Source organism: Canis aureus, chromosome X, assembly GCF_053574225.1.
Source record: "Canis aureus isolate CA01 chromosome X, VMU_Caureus_v.1.0, whole genome shotgun sequence".
Taxonomy (NCBI): domain Eukaryota; kingdom Metazoa; phylum Chordata; class Mammalia; order Carnivora; family Canidae; genus Canis; species Canis aureus.
Window position 1 is genome coordinate 91,250,251 of NC_135649.1, and position 19,903 is coordinate 91,270,153.

The following is a 19,903-nucleotide window of genomic DNA, read 5'->3' on the forward strand; positions in this document are numbered from 1 at the left end:
TCTCCTGTCCTACTATTTCAGAACTCTAAGGGAAGTGGGGTTCTGCCAGCCATGTATTAACAGCTCCAGGCAATTTGGAGGCATGTTCAATACTGAGAAGCATTGCTTTGGATTTTAATGAAAGGCATCAGGTTAGATGGGATTCCCCTAGGAATGCCCTGGAAGTAGTAAGCAAAGCTAAACTGGACTTGAGAGTCCTTAACAACTAGAGGCAAGGACTGGCCTGAAGAACATAATTATGCAGCTTTTCTTAAAGGAGAAATCAGATGAAACTGCATGCAACAGAAGTAATAGTGTCTCTAGACACGCATGGAGCAAAGCATTCCCATGCCTCCTTGCCTCCATTGCTGTGAGAGGGAAAAGCTTGCTTCTCTTTTCTGCCTGGGTTGCAAATTCCTGCATCCAGGACAAAAGTATCTTTCCAAAGGACATAGCTAAGCTTCAGGAGGAGAGAAATCCCTGGAGGATGCAGTCAACGAGTCCTTTACAGGGAACAAAAGGACAGTCTGCTCTCCCCAAAGCAAACGAGTGATTAGATGGTAGGGCCCTTTATGAATGGAATTAATGAACCTTCAGAGAGACATGAATTTGTACCTTCATTGTAACCTGGTAACCTTGGAAAGCCTGGAGCCGCTTCTTCTTCTCCTCTTCTTGTCCCATGCTTATCCACGTGTCTGTAATTAATACATTGCCTCCACGAGCCGCTTCCAATGGATCATTCGTCAGCGACAGCTTGGTGCCATTCTAGCATACATAAGCATGCCAGTTAAACAACTTCACGGGACAGAGAAAGGCAATTCTAACTTTACGTATAAGGAGCATACCTCCTTGGCATACTGCTCTGCCAACTTGGTTACACTGGGATCTGGCTCATAACCCTGCAGGGGAAAGAATTCAACTGTTATTTAGGCAATTGTATTGTATTAGGCTGTCTTATATCTGTATTAATTTCCTTTCAACAGTATTCTCATTGTCCTTTCCTTTTCTGCCTCAAGTTGTAGGTCAGCCGCCTTCAGTAGAATACAATATTTACATCTAGAATTCCAAACTATAACAGTGCTTTTGGGTATTCAAAAAGGTACCCAGCTGCCCCATCTTTCTCTTATTATCCTTGACCTCTTTAATTCTCAACATAAACAGGGCATAGTGCTTTCCAGCTCCTGGTAGTGCCTCTTCTTGTTCGTCTAATAGCCTAAGAGGATTATATACATAATTCTATGAGCTGATGCAGTTTTGTCTCTGCCTTCCCATGAGCTGTGTGGGGTTTGTGTTTTTAATGCTTTTTTAAAAAAAGTTTTTATTCATGAGAGACACACAGAGAAAGGCAGAGACATAGGCAGAGGGAGAAACAGGCTCCCAATGGGGAGTCCAATGTGGGACTCGATCCCAGGACCCTGGAATCAGGACCTGAGCCAAAGGCAGACACTCAACCACTGAACCACCGAGGCATCCCTTTGATGCTTTTTTGTCTGGAATACTTTTCTCCACTCACTTCCTGTGGATAATGTTTTTGAGTCTTGGCACAAGGGTTTCCTCTTCAGCGGAACCTTCCCTAAGCATCCCAGCTAAATACTAACAGGCCACATGCATACCTCTTTCTCTTCCGTACTCGCCAGCAAGTGTTCAGAGTGTGGGGCATGGGCTTTGAAGTGGCATTTATGCAGCAAGTACACTGTCTGTGGTCAAATCCGTTTGTGTGGGATGGTTTGGAGAGAGCAGGGCCAGGGCTCAAGTGAAGCAAGCAAGGTACCTGGGACACAGGGTTAAGCAGGCCTGTAGGAAGTCTTTGTGAGTACAAATGGTACACCAGAGAAGTCTAGCTTGCTTAGTCTAGTTCCAGCTTTGGGTGAGGGGATATTATGGGGGCATTAAAGCCCCCTCACAGCCCTGAGTTATTCTAGACCCCCCAGGTAGCCCTGCTGCCTCCCTCTTCACCCTCCAATCTATTCTGTACACAGCAGCCTGCAATAGTTACTCCTTGTTCCTGAAGTCAAAGCTCATTAACCGTATCAAGGCTTTCCCCCTCCCCACATTCCCTGTTTCTGTCTCTTTTAATTCTTCTCAACATCTTGCTGCAGGAGAGCCAATCTTATTGTTATCCCTGTACATGTCTTGCCCTTTTCTGCCACCTTAGCCTTTCACCCTCGAACACTCCCCCCCTCCAGTTTTCTCCTGGGTGTGTTCATTGGAACATGTCAGCTCCTCTTTTGTCAAACCTCTAGTCCAGCCTCACCTCCAGACCCTCCATATGGAGGTCTTGTCAGTCCAAACACCACGATTATTCTCACCTTCCTCCATCCTTCTCATTTTCCTGAATTCTTAGCATTTATTATAAGTTGTTTTTTAAATAAATTCTCAGTAGAGCATCGTGGTGCATACTGTGATATGCCACTCAGATCCCTCGTTCGTGAATAAAGGCCTTATTCCCCCAGCTGCTGGGCGTGCTGCCAGAAGATGGCTTTCAGCCATCAGTCCTCTTTGGGTACTGCCTCAGCTGCAGAGGGCTGACTCATCCAAGGTCACACACCCTTCTGGGGTGACCTACATTCAATGACTGATTGACAGGAGGGGATGGAAACTTGATTCCCTCCTCCCAACTTGGAACAGCTCTAAATGGACATCTCAGGTCTAGAAGTCTCTATAAGGTCAGACAAGGCTGTTGTTGGGCCCAAATTGCGGCTCAGCTTCTTCCTCTACCCACTGCTGCTTCCTTCCCTTCCCTTCCACAGGTGTTGATCTCAAGGGTATGTCCTAATAAGCATCCTGCACACCAAACTCTGTCTCGGAGTCTACTCCCAGTAATCTCAACCTGTGACAGGCATGTTCAGGCTCACTCATTTGAAACTGTGTCTATTTGCACATGATTGTCTATCGTAGTTCCTTCTCTCCTTACAAAATTCTTGAAAGAAACTATGCATGACACTGCTGATGATTGCTGTAGACATTTTAGCAGCTTTACTACCTTTAAACAGCATAAGTTCTGGAGCTTCTTTACTGGGATTTGGAGAAGGTAATTAATAAAGTTTTGCTAATTTAGTAACTACTGTTGTGATCATTCATACGTAAACATAAATGAAGAGGTTTGGCCATTACCCCGTGTGCCTCCTGCTCTGAAAATTTAGCCTTCCCTTTAGAGAGCAGATTTTATACTCCCCACATATAATCATTCGTACAGAAGGAATCAATAAGTACTTAGAGAACCAACAGCAAGGTTTGGAAATTAGAAAATTACCCAACCTTGCATGTACTAGGCCATGACTAAGAATACAAAGAGAATTCTTTACTCACAGCTCAGCTTTCAATACTAAATCACTCATTGGCTTTTACATAAATCTTAAAACTGGAGGGATAAGGTGATTAACAAACCCTGTTCAGTCTAAATATTCACTTAGAACAATGTTAAAATCATTACCATCAATAGTTTATAGACCAATTTTACAATCAAGGAGAAAATTATGTTTTCTTGAACATGTAAGTTATTCTCAGTTGAAGAATGGGGAAATAGATTAATTATGGCTTTGGAAACTTCAGGGCTTCTTAAATTTACAATAAATCTCGTAGCTTTATCTTGGAAAGAAGTAGGCCTACTTATAAATTAACTGAACAACGTCTGCACTATCACACTTTCCCAAAGGGTTTTTAAAACTCTTACTCCCACCAAGATTCAGGAAAGTTTTAGCACTCTCTATCATTTCAATGAGTTTCTGCATAAGAACTTTGAAATTACTTTGTAAGATTCAAATTTTTCCCTTTGGTGTTAATAAGACATCTTTGACACTCCATAAAATGTTTAAATCCTATATTTCTCCAAAAGAATAGAGCCTTTCCAGCAACATCTTCTAGTAGAGATCAGTTATTGTTAATATATGTTTTCTCTGTAGAAGCTAAATGCAGTCATAGTTTGCATTAATACAGAGCCTTTCTTCAAACTAGATTTGTAGTGACAGTGTGCGAACTCTTACCATAAAGTGAAGAAGAACTGCCTTAAGCACATATCGGATCTGACCCTTCATTTCAGTTTATACCGAATAAAATTAAACTATCTGCTGTAAGAGTTCTGATTCCCAAAGTTTACTATAATAGGATGGCTTCTAATACGTGCTATTGTCCGTGCCCACCATTTCTCCTATGGCAAGTGTATTAGGTAGAATAGTATCCCCCCAAAATTCCCTCTTGGCCAGAACCTCAGAATGTGATCTTACTGAGGAGGGTCCTCACAGATGTAAAACTTAGTTAAGATGAAGTCGTACTGGATTAGGGTGGGCCTAAATTGAACATGACTGATGTCCTCATATAAAGAGGGGCATTTGTACGGAGAAACACAGACATAAGGGCAAGAATATGGATGCAGCAATGGGAGGGATGCAGCCACAAGCCCAGGAAGCTGGGGGTAAGGGGAGACAAGGAGGATCCTCTCCTAGAGGCTTCAGAGAGCACGTGGCTCTGCCAACATCTCGATTTTGGACTTCTAGTCTCCAGAACTGTAAACAATAAATTTCTGTTGTTTGAAGCCACCCTGTTTGCGGCAATTTGTTACGGCAGCCCTTGCAAACTAAGGCAGTAGGGCTCACTGACTCAAACTGGTTCAGCAAGAGCACTGCGGAAAAGCATTTAGTTTTCTTTTAATTTGGCAGAATGCAGCTGACAATGCTGGTGCTCTACCCAGATCCTGGGATTCCTTTTTACAGCTTTTGCTCCCTCTCCCCATTTCAGTGGGCTTTTATCAGTGCTTGCAGCTCTTCCTCAGAAGACAGCCCTCTGGCTACCCAGCTGCCTTTCCTGCTGCCCTTGACCAATGACTGGTTAAAAGGATGAAATCCCACCTTCTGGAGCACCTGGGTGGTTCACTTGGTTAAGCATCTGACTCTTGGTTTGGGCTCAGGTCATGATCTCAGGGTCCTGGGATCGAGTCCCATGTCGGGCTTGGTGCTCAAGGCAGACTCCACTTGTGATTCTCTCTTTGCACCCTCACTCATGCTCTATCTCTCTCTAAAATAAATGATTTCTTTTTAAAAAGATGGTATACCTAGGTGGCTCAGTCAGTTAAGCATCTGCCTTCAGCTCTGGTCATGATCCCAGGGTTCTGGGATGGAGCCCTGCTTAGGGCTCCTTGCTCAACGGGGAGCCTGCTTCTCCCTCTCCCACTTCTACTGCTTATGCTTTCTCTCTCTCTCTCTCTCATAAATAAATAAAATCTTAAAAAAAGGAAGAAAGCCCACCTTCCTTGCCTCAGGTTGAGATAAATATGGGGCCTAAGTGTTGCTCCTGAGCTCACCTGTGGGATCAGGGCTGAAGCTTCCTTCTGTAGGATGGTGCCTGACATGGCACCAGAGTGACCAAATCACGCTGGTTTGCCTAGGAGTCTCCCAGCTTTAGCACCAATAGTTGGATGTCCCTGGAAATTCCTCAGTCTTATGCAAACTGGGATGGCCGATCACTATAAATGACCCTCTTGCTCATATTCTTCCCTTTCTCCGTCCTTATCCTATTCTCCTATAGGTCTTCCTTAGGAATACTTCATTAATAAATCACTTGTACACTAATCCTCATCAAATCCCTTGTGGGGAGCCTGGACCAAGAAACTGGTGTAGGAAGGAGTGAAGAGTGCACAAAAGTCTTGGGGATTTGGGTGTTTCCTGTTAGAGAAATTCAGCCATTAATCCACATTGTGTAATTCATGTTCCTGGTGATTGGCAAATAAACATCTCAAACTCAAGAAGCAGAAGCAGGGAGTAATTTTTAAGCCTCTGGATGTCTTAGCTCATCAGAGTGAACTCTTGCACTGACTAGTGAGATAAGAACAAACACATGCCTGGCCAGAAATACACTACTGCATGGTAATTGTGAATAGTTTCTTAATGAGAGGGCGAACTATATCTTTCACTTTGTTTCTGAAATGGTCTCTGTTTAGGAGAGTTTTCCCTTCAAAGACTCCTGATTGGATATTAGTAGCCAATCAGAAACATAGTGGGGAAAATACTCCATAGCAACAGAGTATCTAAAAGGTTCTGTGGGAATCCTTTAGGACTGGTTTGTATATGAGTCTCCTGTAGGGTTAATTTTTGTCCTCTAAAAGGCCTATTCATTTTATATAAGGCTAAGGGTATCTTAACATAGGGCTTCTTCTAGGGGCATCTATACTTTTTTATTTGAGTGTATTTATTTATGGATTTCTGTCATTATATAGGTAAAACATTAACATGTTAAGAAATTCAAACCACATAAAAGAATATACCATGAAAATAAAATCTCCCTCCTATCTTTGCTCTTGAACCTCCCAGTTCCCCTTCTCAGAGGCAACAACCATTGCCAGCTTCTTACATATCAAAAGGGTTACTTTGGATCTATGAAAGAAGTCGTGCTTCCTGTACATTTTGTGTGAGATTAGCAGCAAGGTAAGAAGTATATTGGGGAGCATTTTCACAGCCATATGGGACTCAGTTTTAAAATGCTGAAGGGCCCCCTGGAATTGAGTTTGAAATATTAAGCTGATAGAGATGCCTTCACTGTGACCTTCACATTAGATTGACATTTTCCTACTAAATTGCAGTATTAGAAAAATGATAAGATTCTTTCCATGCCTTGGGAATTCTATGCTGTCTGCATTTCACTGCTTTCTTCAGTTTTTGTGGTAGCACAAAGATGCTAGTCATCATAATGGCTGGTTTCAGGGCATTCAAAGGGATAATTCAGGGAGGTTTTTAAGAAAGACTAATGGATGAAAAGGCATTAGCCAAGACTATCTCTTATCATATAGATGGGAAATTGGGCACTCAAGAGGCCACATAACTGTGATAGTAAGGTCAGTAACATAGCCTAAATTTTGTGGTCTCACCTGTGCTTTCCTTGAATGGAAAAGAGGTTTGTTCTCACTGGGTGGTTGCAACTGGGATGATTTAAGAGGGGCTTAGTTTCAGGGCAGGAAGTTCCCCTACCTTTGGAGTAGCTGCCTGAAGATGCATCCCGAATTTTGCAGCACTCATCATGATGGAATGCAGAATGTTGTTCCCATCCCCAATCCAGCTGAGGGTAAGGCCTTTCAGAGAGCCATAGTGTTCCTAAAAGACAAGGGAGGAGGAGATTGCATCCAAGAGGAAATCTACTCACGTGAAACAATTGTTAGGGATAAAATAAAGGAAACAGTCCTCACCTCATTTTTAATGCTTTGTTGAAATGAATAAGCTACTAGGTTTCTTTTTTTGCATTTTACAGAGCAATTCAATAACATGAATGTGTAATCACAAAAAATATCAAAATGACTTAATATCTTAAACTATGACATCGTATGAACTCATACAGACACTCATATTTTCATACATTTAAAATCTGAATCTTTGTTGTATTCATTCATTCATTCAACAAATTGAGTGCCATCAATGTCCAGAGGCTTTCCTTGGCCGTGGTGATAGAACAATGAAGAAAGGAGACCAAAAAAAAAAATTACTGCTTTTATGGAGCTTACATTCATTTGTATTAGAATGGGGAAGCGCAATGCATCTGTAACAGTGGAACATGGTGCTATGTTCACATGTATATAAAGTTAAAAAACATGCCCATTAATATTCTTTGTTGTTTAGGGATATAGGCATGTGTAGGTAAGTATAAATACATGCCTGGGAATTATAAATATAAACATCAGGATAATGATTTCTTTATGAGATGAAAGGAAATGGGATCAGGGAGAGTTATACAATAGGCTTCAACTCTATTTGTAATATTTTACTTAAAAACAACAAAAAATTCTAAAGTAAGATTTGACAGAACTATGTAATGGGCCCAAAGCTGTTTGTTTTCTGTTTCTTGAAGTATCTGTAGGTTTCATATGTTATCTATTCATAAAGATAATATTTTAAAAAGAGAAAGGTTAAGCAACTTTGAGATCACAGAACTACTACATGGTGAACCTAGGATTTAAATCCAAGTCCATCTGATTTAGATTCCATGTTCTAATAAGCTGCTATTATTCATACAACTCTGACTTTGAGTATCTTCTATATGAAGGCATTGTACCAGGTCCTTCAGGGGACAATATGATGAATAGGACATTTTGTTGTCCTTCAATGAATTTGAAATCTAGTAATGATGAAGCCCCAGGGGGAAGAATTAAATTATCTGGCATATATGTAAAGCCATACCTGCAAGCAGCCACTTGGTATCTAAATTATTGTATCATGTTCTCTGCATGAATCTTATCCTCATCACCAAAGAGTTTCATTTTAAGTTTAACTTCACATTCATACGAGTGTGGCTTTTTCAAATAAGGAAGAATATGGACCTATCCAGTTTTCCCTGTTTCCTCAGAATAATCCACTGACACAGAAACCATGATTTTCAGGATTCCCAGTGGCAACACCAGGTAGATTGGCTGTGGCAAAACAAATGAGATGTATCTTTCAAAGTTTTTCACATTTCTAATTTAAGGGGGCACGGCTACATTTGCCTCAATTCTATAAATTCTATGTTCTTAACTCCAGTCTCAAACAGTTTATTAAAATGATAGAAAATGGCCTCCTCAGAAAGTGATTTAGTAGTTGACCATTTTGAATATTCAAAACCTACTCCACCAGTCTTCACTCTCAAGCCACAGAGCCAGATGTATGTAGGATTACATAAAGCTTTTCTATTCTATAGGCCCCAGCATTCTCTATTCATCCATTGTGTTAAATATGTCACCAAAAAAGCAAAGTGATTGAGAGAAGAGGGCATGAGAGGGAGAGTGATTAAAAGAGGTTGGGAATTAAGTTGAGAACAGGATATAATGATCTATTCTTAACAATGCCCTGATTTCCTTTGAGATATAGTATTCACACATATGCTGTAATTCTTTGCCAAGATGATATTTGAAAACAAAACACCATGATTTAACGGTTCCATTTAGAGCTAGTTGGGAACAATTTGTTGATTTTGGTCTTGTGTAAGGCAAAGAAATAAGCCAACCTGGAGCGTGAGGTAATCAGCCAAGATCTGGATAGGATGGTACGAATCTGATAGCCCATTGATGATTGGGATGGATGCTTCTTTAGCCAAGATATCCAGATCTGATTGTTTATACACTCGAGCCAGCACTGCATCTGTCATGCTAGACAACACACTGCAGGAAACCAAGAAATGATAATCTAAGTTAATTATGCTTAATAATTCCTTTTTAAATACATGATCTTAAACAGGAATAAGAAATGCTAACAAATTAGAATTTTTACCAAGTTACAGCTACCTATCAACATGACAGATTTAAAAGCTAATATTAAGCATGCAGTCATTATAGAAGCCAGATGTTGTTCCACAAATCTTATCCAGTGACCACTGATTTTACTATTTTTTACAGAGATAAGAAATCAGTTGTGGGCCTAACAAGTTATGATGATGAATTATAATTGACAAGGGACAGTTGGTAAAGTTAAAAGGGACAAGACCAAAAACCAGGTATACCAAGAAAAATTAATGATCTAGTATGTGGCTAATTTTCTTTTACATCATCCCACACACATACATTTTCAATGTAAAATTGAAAGTGCCAGTGCAAGAGACTTGAAGGTGCACACACAGATTGCCACACAAGAGAGAACCTTCTGGGAGGAGTCCCATTAGCAGACAACCCCAGCAGCTGCACTTTTGGGATATACTGCAGTGTTCCTACTAAGGCCACACTCCCCCCGGGCACCAGAGCTGAGCTATTCTGCCTGACATGGGACAGCTCCAATGGGCAGTCTTTGCTCTGAGGTTCCCCACTGGCCTGGCCAAGACTTTCTCAAAGCTGTCCTGCAGTCTCAGATTCCTTTTACCCTATTCCTTCCTCCTCCTTCTCCTTTCCCTGCGGTCAAACCTGCAGTGTGGTCTGAAGGCTTTCCCTGCCTACTCCTGCTTCCTCCCTCTTTCATCTTTCACAGTTGTTTCCTCCTATAAATCTCTTGCATGTCTAATTCCATTTTAGAGTCTGCTTCTCCATGAGCTTGAATGATACAGCCCATGATAAACTCCTGTAGGGGCTGAGCCTGAGAAGGCATGTAGTCCTTGTCCCTGCACCCTGTATAACTATCATCATCTCTGAAAAAAGAAAGTGTTCAACATCATAAACTCAAAAACCCACCAAAAAGGCAAGACAAACCAAATCATGGCCATGAATTGAAACCACACACACAGAAAGACGAATGTTATTATTCTCATTTTATAGCTGAAGGACCTGAGTCACAAGGTAAGTAACTTGCCCCAAATCACACAGTTAATTAGGTTGGAGGAACTCATATTCAAACCAAAGTCAATTTAAGTCAAAAGTCCATGTTCTTGGGGCTCAGTGAGTTGAGTGTCTGACTCTCTGTTTCCACTCAAGTCACGATCTTAGGGTCGTTTAGCCTTACAAAACTAGCAAGGATGGTCTTTGGTTTAAAATCTTGGTTTCTTATAACAGAGGCTTCTAACCATTTCAGCTTTAAAGAATTATTTTTCATGACAAAAAATTTGGAAACCTCTCATGATAGTAGAGTAAATAGAGTCATGATTATAAAGTATCCACTTTGGGGTTCTTTTTTTTAAAAGATTTTATTTTTTTATATTATTTATTTATGATAGTCACACAGAGAGAGAGAGAGAGAAAGAGAGGCAGAGACACAGGCAGAGGGAGAAGCAGGCTCCATGCACCGGAAGCCCGATGTGGGATTCGATTCCGGGTCTCCAGGATTGCGCCCTGGGCCAAAGGCAGGCGCCAAACCGCTGTGCCACCCAGGGATCCCTACTTTGGGGTTCTTATTATGGTTCTGTAACTTACTAGTTGTGTGACCTTGGACATGTTATTTAATTTCTCTGTGACTTAGTTTCTTTATCTGTAAAACCATAATAATAATAGCTATCCTATTGAGTTGTGAAGATTACATGAGATTACCTATTTAAAGTGAATAGTATAATGCCTTATTCATAGTAAGAGGTCAAAAAGTAGATATTATTACCATGTCAAAGAAACTGCAACTCAACACCAATAAAACTAATCCAATTAAAAAATCGGCAGAGGAACTGAATAGACATTTTTCCAAAGAAGACATACAGATGGCCAACAGACACATGAAAAAGATGCTCAACATCACTAATCATTAGGGAAATGCAAATCAAAACCATAATAAGGTATCACTTTATACATGTCCAAATGGCTAAAATCAAAAACAAAAACACAAGAAATAGTAAGTGTTGGTGAGGATATGGAAAAAATAGAATGCTCATGCACTGTTGATAGGAATGCAATTTGGTGCAACTACTGTGGAAAAGAGTATGGATAGTTCTCAGAAAGTTAAAAATAGAATTACTATATGATCCAGTAATTCTAGTATTGGGTACTCACCCAAAGTAAAAACACTAATTCAAAAAATATATATGCACCCCTGTGTTTATTGCAGCTTTATTTACAATAGTCCAATTATGGAAGCAACCCAAGTGTCCACCAATAGATGAATGGATAAAGAAGATGTGGTACATATATACAATGGAATGTTACTCAGCCATAAAAGGAATGAAATCTTGCTGTTTGCAATAACATCTAGAAGGTATAATACTAAGTGAAATAAGTCAGAGAAAGACAAATACCACATGATTTCACTTAGATGTGGAATTTAAGAAACAAAACAAATGAACAAAGAAAAAAGACAAACAATAAAACAAACTCTTAAATCTAGTGAACAAACTAGTGGCTTCCAGAAGGGGAGGTTGGTGGAGGGATGGGTGAAATAGATAAAGGGGATAAGAGTACACTTATCTTGATGAGCACTGAGAAATGTATAGGATATTGAACCATTATATTATACACCTGAAAGTAATATAACACTATGTTAATTTATACTTGAATAAAAAGATTTAACATTTTTTAAATGTATAAAAACTAAAGCTAGTATATATTCAGTAAGGTCTTCATAGATTTTCATATATTTGGAAAATGAGTCCCTCTTACATATCTGAAATATGTTATTTACCTCAAACTGTAGAAAATTACTGGTGCTTATAAAATTCAAGGACCACTAAAAAAGCTTCTTGCCCCCAGGGATTAGAGAATCAAACACTGAAAACCATTTCCCTATAACAATATCTTCTAGATTCAGATTTTTTTTAAAAATTTTTATAGATTTCTCATACCCATTGATCTCAGGTTTTCAGATTTCATGGATCAGCCCAATTTCCAAAAACATGGAGATCATCAGATTCCCAACTTTTTGTTTAGCAAATTAAAGGCATAAAACAACAAGCAATTATACACATATAATACGTTGATATCTTCATTTAATAAAAGGACATTTTAACACCAAAAGAGGTGTGAATGACCTAATCTAAAAGAATGATCTCTTACATTGAATTAATTTGAATTATGAAATTTACTATATTGTCTTTATGTTTCGTATTTTACCATGTCTAATGAAAACTTCCCATAGCAGGGCATCAGTGGAGGAGCCAAGATTTGGAAACCAGTGCTCTTAACAATCTAAGCACATTGTATATTGTAGCATGAAAGAGCCATTTTAGTTTTTCTTGTAAAACATGGGGTTTGATGGTTAAGACATAGGTTTTCAAATATTTGCTGCATATAAAAGTCACCTAGAGTGTTTTTAAATTCTTGGTGCCCAAACCATAATCTCTATCAATTATTGTCAGAAAAAAAAAAAACAGAATCTCTGGGGATAGGCCTTTAGGGATCAATATTTTAAAAACTTTCCAGGAGGGACGCCTGGGTGGCTCAGTGGTTGAACATCTGCCTTCAGCTCAGGGCATGATCCCAGAGTCCTCGGATCGAGTCCCGCATCGGGCTCCCTGCATGGAGCCTGCTTCTCCCTCTACCTCTCTCTCTCTCTCTCTCTCTCTCTCTCTCTCTCTCATGAATAAATAAATAAAATCTTAAAAAAAAAACTTGCCAGGAGATTCCAATGTGCATCTAAGGTTGACAACCAAAGCTAGCACCTCACTCCTCAGATCAACAGCATCACCATCATCTGGGAACTTGTTAGAAATGCAGAATCAAAAACAAACAAAACTGCAGAATCACAGGCGCCACTTAGATTTCAATGAATCATAATCTGCATTTTAACAAGGTTTCCAGGTGATTAATTTGCATGTTAAAGTTTGAGATTCCTAATAAAGACAGAATTGAGGTCACCATATTTTTAAAAGTACCATCCAACCTTTCCTTAGAACTCTAACTAGGCCAAAAACAAAAAACAAAACAAAACAAAAAACCGAAACAACAACAACGAATATCTATCAAGAGATGGGAGCCCACAAAAGCAGGATTTTGTCCATAATCTCTGACAGAGAGTGCTTTCTAGTTCAATTGAAGGAAAAAGGCATCTCAAATCCTGAGAAATGAATAATCCACTCCACTGAGACCTCCCACATTAGAATAACTAGTCACCCTTAAGCCATCTGATGCTGTAAGGCAATAGTTCCCAAACTTTAGTGTGTATCAGAACTAAATGAAGAAATAATAAACTACAGAGGCCCAAGCTCCTGAAATAGGAGATGAGTCTGGGTCTTTGTACTGTTACCAAGTTTCCTAGGTAATTCAGATAACCTTACAAATGTTAAGAACTACAATGAGATACCACCTCACACCAGTGAGAATGGGGAAAATTAACAAGGCAGGAAACTACAAATGTTGGAGAGGATGTGGAGAAAGGGGAACCCTCTTGCACTGTTGGTGGGAATGTGAATTGGTGCAGCCACTCTGGAAAACTGTGTGGAGGTTCCTAAGAGAGTTAAAAATAGAACTGCCCTACGACCCAACAATTGCACTGCTGGGGATTTACCCCAAAGATACAGATGCAATGAAACGCCGGGACACCTGCACCCCGATGTTTCTAGCAGCAATGTCCACAATAGCCAAACTGTGGAAGGAGCCTCGGTGTCCATCGAAAGATGAATGGATAAAGAAGATGTGGTCTATGTATACAATGGAATATTCCTCAGCCATTAGAAATGACAAATACCCACCATTTGCTTCGACGTGGATGGAACTGGAGGGTATTATGCTGAGTGAAATAAGTCAGTCGGAGAAGGACAAACATTATATGGTCTCATTCATTTGGGGAATATAAAAAATAGTGAAAGGGAATAAAGGGGAAAGGAGAAAAATGAGTGGGAAATATCAGAGAGGGAGACAGAACATGAAAGACTCCTAACTCTGGGAAACGAACTAGGGGTGGTGGAAGGGGAGGTGGGCAGGGGGTGGGGGTGACTGGGTGACAGGCACTGAGGGGGGCACTTGATGGGATGAGCACTGGGTGTTATTCTATATGTTGGCAAATTGAACACCAATAAAAAATAAATTTATATAAAAAAGAAAGAACCACTGTCCTAAAGCATAAGCTTTATGCTAAAAGAATTTTAAATCTTCTTCCTTTTCTTCAAGATCTTAGTAAAAATTCTCTCCCCCTTACAGATACAGTTGTGCTTCATAGTATAGAATGCAGGCTTTTAACTCTATTATGACGAAGTTTCTTAGATGGAAGTAGATATCCCACTAAGGTTTATAACCATAATCACTTCCCTATTCCAGAAGAATTGGTTAATTTTATGATACCTAAAATCCTATGACAGAGAGAGAGGTAGAGGCGAGTTTGATTGGAAAGGGCTTCTTAAAATATGCATCACCTCCTAAAGTGTATACAAATAGGATAAAAAATCTGGATTAATCACTGCAGTTGACCTTCTAGAATCTCATAGAAGGAAAATCAGATATTACTTCTATTGTAGCTTCTCAAATAATTTTATGGAGCTAGAACCATGGGCCTTCAACCTCTTATGATTTCAAGAACTTTATGATGTATTGTTGAGTTTTGCTAGATTTAGTCTGTATTACGTGTAAATGTTATTTTAACCTCAGAGGTGAGAAAACCAAGGCCTTGCAAACCTTGGAATAATTATAGCAAGGTTAGGAAAGAATGAAGAAAGATGAGACTGAAAGAGGGAGACATGAGGGGAGCAATTGGAGAAGTCACTACCCTATAGAAATGAATTTTTCAAGATGATTGAAAAAGGGCAATTGTGATTCCCTACCTTGAACAATCCCAAGAGCTCTCAAAGCAAAGCAGCCAAAAGGCAAGGATGCATTTATTTGCCCTATTTATAATGTGGAATTGATATCCCTGGAACCTGTATGGTATAATCTTATAGGAGAGTACCTGGTCTGCTTTACTGAGGTTGCCCAATATCTCCTAGAACAGAGGTTCTGACCTTGGCTGCCCATTAAGATCACCTGTGGAGCTGTAAAAATCCTGACGTCACATTCTGCCTTTTGGAAAGTTAAAGCAGAAGATATGGTGGGGGACTCACATTGATATTTTTAAAGCTTTCCAAGTTATTCCAATATGAAGACAAGACTGAGAACCATTGTCCTCAAAAACAGAGAAAGGAGGTGGGGGAAGAGTAGGATATTCTGCTGCAGGATGGAGCAACAGATCAATGTAGAGGAGGAAAGTCTTCATAGTTGCTGAAATCCCATCATATAAGAAAAATAAGAGCTAACAAAGTGATATGGCTACACTGGAAAGAACAAGATATTATACACTTATGAAAGGTATTTTCGGGGTGCCTAAGTAGCTCAGTTGGTTGAGTGGACAGCTCTTGATTTTAGCTCAAGTCATGATCTAGGGGTTGTGAGTTTGAACACCACTCAGGCTGTGTGCTCAGCATGGAATCTGCTTTAGAATCTTTCTCTCTATATAATCTTTTTTTTTTTTAAAGATTTTAATGTATGTAAAAATAATCTTTTTTTTTAAAGATAGATATTTTCCTTTCAGCCTAGTAACTACCAGGAACAGTCCTATGGCAGCAGTAATAGCTATAATCTTTTCCCCTTCAACACTTGTAAGTACCCCTAGTGCCCAGAATTTGGTCTTAATATTGTTCTATTTTAAAAAGGGGGGGAACCAGAAGCTATTATAGGATAGTTAATAACATGTCCTTGGGCTAGACAAATCAGTATTCCCTGTTGTTTCCAGGAAGCAAAAGCAATTTTTAAATGGCAGAGGCAGTGCTAGAAGGAAAAAAATCAACTTAAAGAAGCTCCCATTTGTCCAGTTGTGATCACTTATAGTAATGAAAATCATCAAATAAAACAAGTACTTGTAAAAGTCCATCACGCCAATAAGGACAAAATCAATACAAAGAAAAATGTATGAAAGTATAATTATAGTGTCAATAAAGAATGACTGTTACCATGTACATTTAAATTTCTTTGCTTAAGTAAGAAAGTGTTTATAAATAAGTGTATATATACAGATGGATATGTTGTGGGTTATTAAGTATATTTCTGTTTATAAAGCATAGATTCATACCATTTTTAATGTGTGTAAATCATAAAAAAATTACATTAACTTATAAGCCAAACTCCTAGAAATGGTAGAAACTGTAACGTAAATGAACACATGCCATCAGCATTTGTGGTTTTATATAAAGTAAAGTAGAAGAGTCCAGCAGTTAACTAGCATCAGTTACCATATACAATTTACAATTAGAATGCCAATATAACCATTTATTCCAAAATAACTTAGTTAACTGTCCTGAAGAAGAATAAAAATTTTCAGACTCACCTTTCTGTCTCCCTGGGAATAAAACTTCCTGATGACCTGACTACTTACAAAACAATGTCATTAAAAAAGGCATATATTTTAAAATATCCAAACTGGCCAGGATAATATATCATGAAAACATTACAGCAGGTCTGCCAGAGTTTAAAAACAAAGAAAATAAAACTTAAGGAATACCTTATCTTTTAATTTCTGTGAAAAGTCAGAATCTATATGAAAAACTACAATTAAGATCCTATGGTAGCCAGAGAAGTGCCCCCCACAAAAATGCCTATGTCCTAATCCCCAGGACCTGTGATTATGTTCCCTTCGATGGCAAAAGGAACTTTGTAGATATGATTAAATTAAGGATCTTGAGACAGATTATCCTGGGATAGGCCCAATGTAAATACAAGGGTCCTCATAAGAGAGAGGCAAGAGGTCAGAAAGAAGATGCTAGCTAGCTATGCTGCTAGCTTTGAAGATGGAGGAAAGCTAGAAAGCATAAGGACTTGGATTCTCCCCAGGAGCTTCCAGAAGGAACACAACTCTGTGGACTCATTTTAGACATCTGACCTCCAGAAGTGTAAGATAAGAAATTTGTGTTGTTTTAAGTCACTCAATTTGCAGTAATTTGTTAAGGCACCAAAGGAAACCAATATAGATCCATGATAAACAATGAAAGTGATGTGCTAAAGATATTCAGCCTACTGGCCCGCAGCTTGAATTTAGTTTATTTTGAACTTAGTAGCCAGTTCCTAAAACCCAACCAAAATGGAGTGTTTGGCAAACCACTTAACCTGCATTCCTAGCCTCCTGAGATGATTTTTTTTTCTTTCCAATCTGATAAAATCACAGACCGAGGTCCTGAAAAGGTATCAAAATAATCTTTTGTAGAATTCCTGACAAGCCAGCAATGTATAGAGGTTTTAATTCCAGGGCCATATAAGGATAAGAATAAAAGGAGGCATAAGGATGTAAAACAACATCTATGATATTAATAGCATTGTGCCCAGTTTTGTTAAAATATTAAACAGCTCTGTAACCAGTATGCTATTTTACATGTATCTTTTCCTTTTTAAGATATTTAGAGCATCCAAGGAAATCCAAAATGCTAGGCTTGTGATTAAGTTAAATGTTTAAAAGCATTTGATTAAGTTTGCAATCAGTGGTTAAATGGTTGAGGGGACTTGTTTTGTTCATTTAATATGTATTTGATTTATTGGATAAGTAGTATGTGACTGTTCAAAACAGTTGTTCTGAAACTTGAACATATATCAGAATCACCAGGAGGGCTGGTTGGAACATAGTCAGCTGTGTTTCTGATTCAGTAGGTGTGGTTTGGGGCCCAGAAGAATTTTGCATTTCTAACAAACTCTCAGGTACTGCTTATGCTTCTAGTTTGGGGACCACACTTTGAGAACCACTAAAGAATGTTAGCTATTTTATGTTTAAAGGAATGCTAAATGCTTGATAAATTCATAAGATTAATATTTTTGACTATCAACAAAGTACAAAAAGTAGGGTGCATTCCTTTAGGTACAGAAAGCCCCTTGCACATTAAAGCATCTATGGGCAAAAGGGAGTACAACAAAGCTTGATAGAAAATGCCACTTCGATCCTTCCACCACAGAAGCTGAAGGTGAAATAGAATTAATAATACAAGTGGAAAAGGAACTGCTCCAAGGTTGTTTTCACATTGGAATCACTTGTGGAAACAAAGATATTAAAGACCTTTAGTTAGTTCGTATATTTTGTCAATGACGCTGCTTTCTACTTAATGTTTAAAGCTGCTATAAATCATACAAGAAATACTGAAAGGGACCATAAGGGAAAGGGGACAAATTGAGTGGGGAAAAATTAGAGAGGAAGACAAACCATGAGAAACTCCTGACTCTGGGAAACAAAGGGTTGCAGAAGGGAAGGTGGGTGGGGGGATGGGGTAAATGGGTGACAGACACTAAGGAGGGCACATTATGAGATGACACTTGGTGTTATACTATATGTTGGCAAATTGAATTTAAATTTTAAAAATCACAAATAAATCACCATTCTTATTTTTCATCTTCCAGGTTACTAAAGGTCTTTAAAAAAAAAAACAGCTTTTCACTGGAAACAATGACAAACCTATAACTAGAGTTGGGCTTACAGAGCCATTAACAGTAATCTGGGCTTTTTATGGTTCTCCATCAATTTAAAACCCCAGATTTCAATATTGTAAAAGCTGTGTTATATGTAGTACAAATGAAAGGTTGACAAGTTAAAATACTTTCTCTAGCTCTATAATGACTTGATTTTTGTCTCTTTTCATTTCCATTGAATATATAAAGTTCTGTTTGCCTTCTGGTGGATTCCTGCAGCTTGGTAGACAATCTTGGGCATCTGTCAACAATGGCAGCAAAACTGCTTTTGCAATATCCAAATTACCCAAAGTTAAAGTTTCTCACACATATCAGTTTCCTCTGGATGTTCAATAGCCAATGTTAGGGTTTTAAAAAAATAATCCACAAGTTAAAACATTTATTCAACTTGATTTTACCCAAATGTTTAAAATGTAGTCTATTCCCTGCATCCCCACCCCCATCATCTCTTTTCCTACTGTGTCAAAAAAGAGAAGCATGGCATAGGACTTTAAATGGAAAGATGGTTCAGGAGATAAAATGTTAACATTGATTATTTCAGAAAAATGACAGTATTGGTGGTTCTCTCTCTCTTTTTACATCTCTTTTAGTATTTTCTACCAAAAGGACTATTACTGTAATAACCAGAGAAAAAACCCTCATATCATTCAAATAAGAACATTTTTTCCAAACATGATTTTGAAAGTAATTGAGAATGAACTAGGGCTTCTTAGAGCAATGGCTAATTCTTGGCCTTGGAAAAGAAATGTACAAGACGAGCCTGGAACATCTTGCCATATCAAGCAGTAAGGGAGTTATCAAAGACTAATAGAGGTATGTCAAAATGACCCAGCAGCCAACTTGAGGACAGGTCACATTGGCCAAATATGGGATAATTTGAGCAACAATAGGAATAATAACTGCAATGAATTGAAGCCTTCAAATATATTAAAATACATGAGTTTGAACAGAAGAACACTGACAAGAGTCATAATAAGACCAATTTCAATTTAATGAAGAAGAGAACTCTCAGTTTGTATAAACTCTCATAGGAACCGTCAGACTGCATAAAAATGAAACAAGATAGCACAGTATGTAGAGTGCCCTGATAAAGGATATTTTCATGGAAGCTCGAGAACAATTTTAAAGAAATTGGTATGGAGGAGGCATGAAGAAGATGGTTGATCTAAATAACCCATAAAGACACTCTGACCTCGAATTTCTACTATTCTTTTACATGTTTCCCTTTGG

General features: G+C 38.7%; 1 protein-coding gene across 1 annotated transcript in view; it reads right to left on the bottom strand.

Moving 5' to 3' along the window:
- The window catches only part of OTC (ornithine transcarbamylase), a 69,364-nt gene that overhangs the window by 9,709 nt on the left and 39,752 nt on the right, over positions 1 to 19,903 (bottom strand). The window contains exons 5-8 of the mRNA XM_077889480.1: positions 8,938 to 9,091; positions 6,936 to 7,058; positions 825 to 878; positions 595 to 744 (exon numbers count right to left, since the gene is read on the bottom strand). Coding sequence (XP_077745606.1) covers positions 595 to 744; positions 825 to 878; positions 6,936 to 7,058; positions 8,938 to 9,091 — 481 coding nt within the window. The remainder of the gene's footprint in view (positions 1 to 594; positions 745 to 824; positions 879 to 6,935; positions 7,059 to 8,937; positions 9,092 to 19,903) is intronic.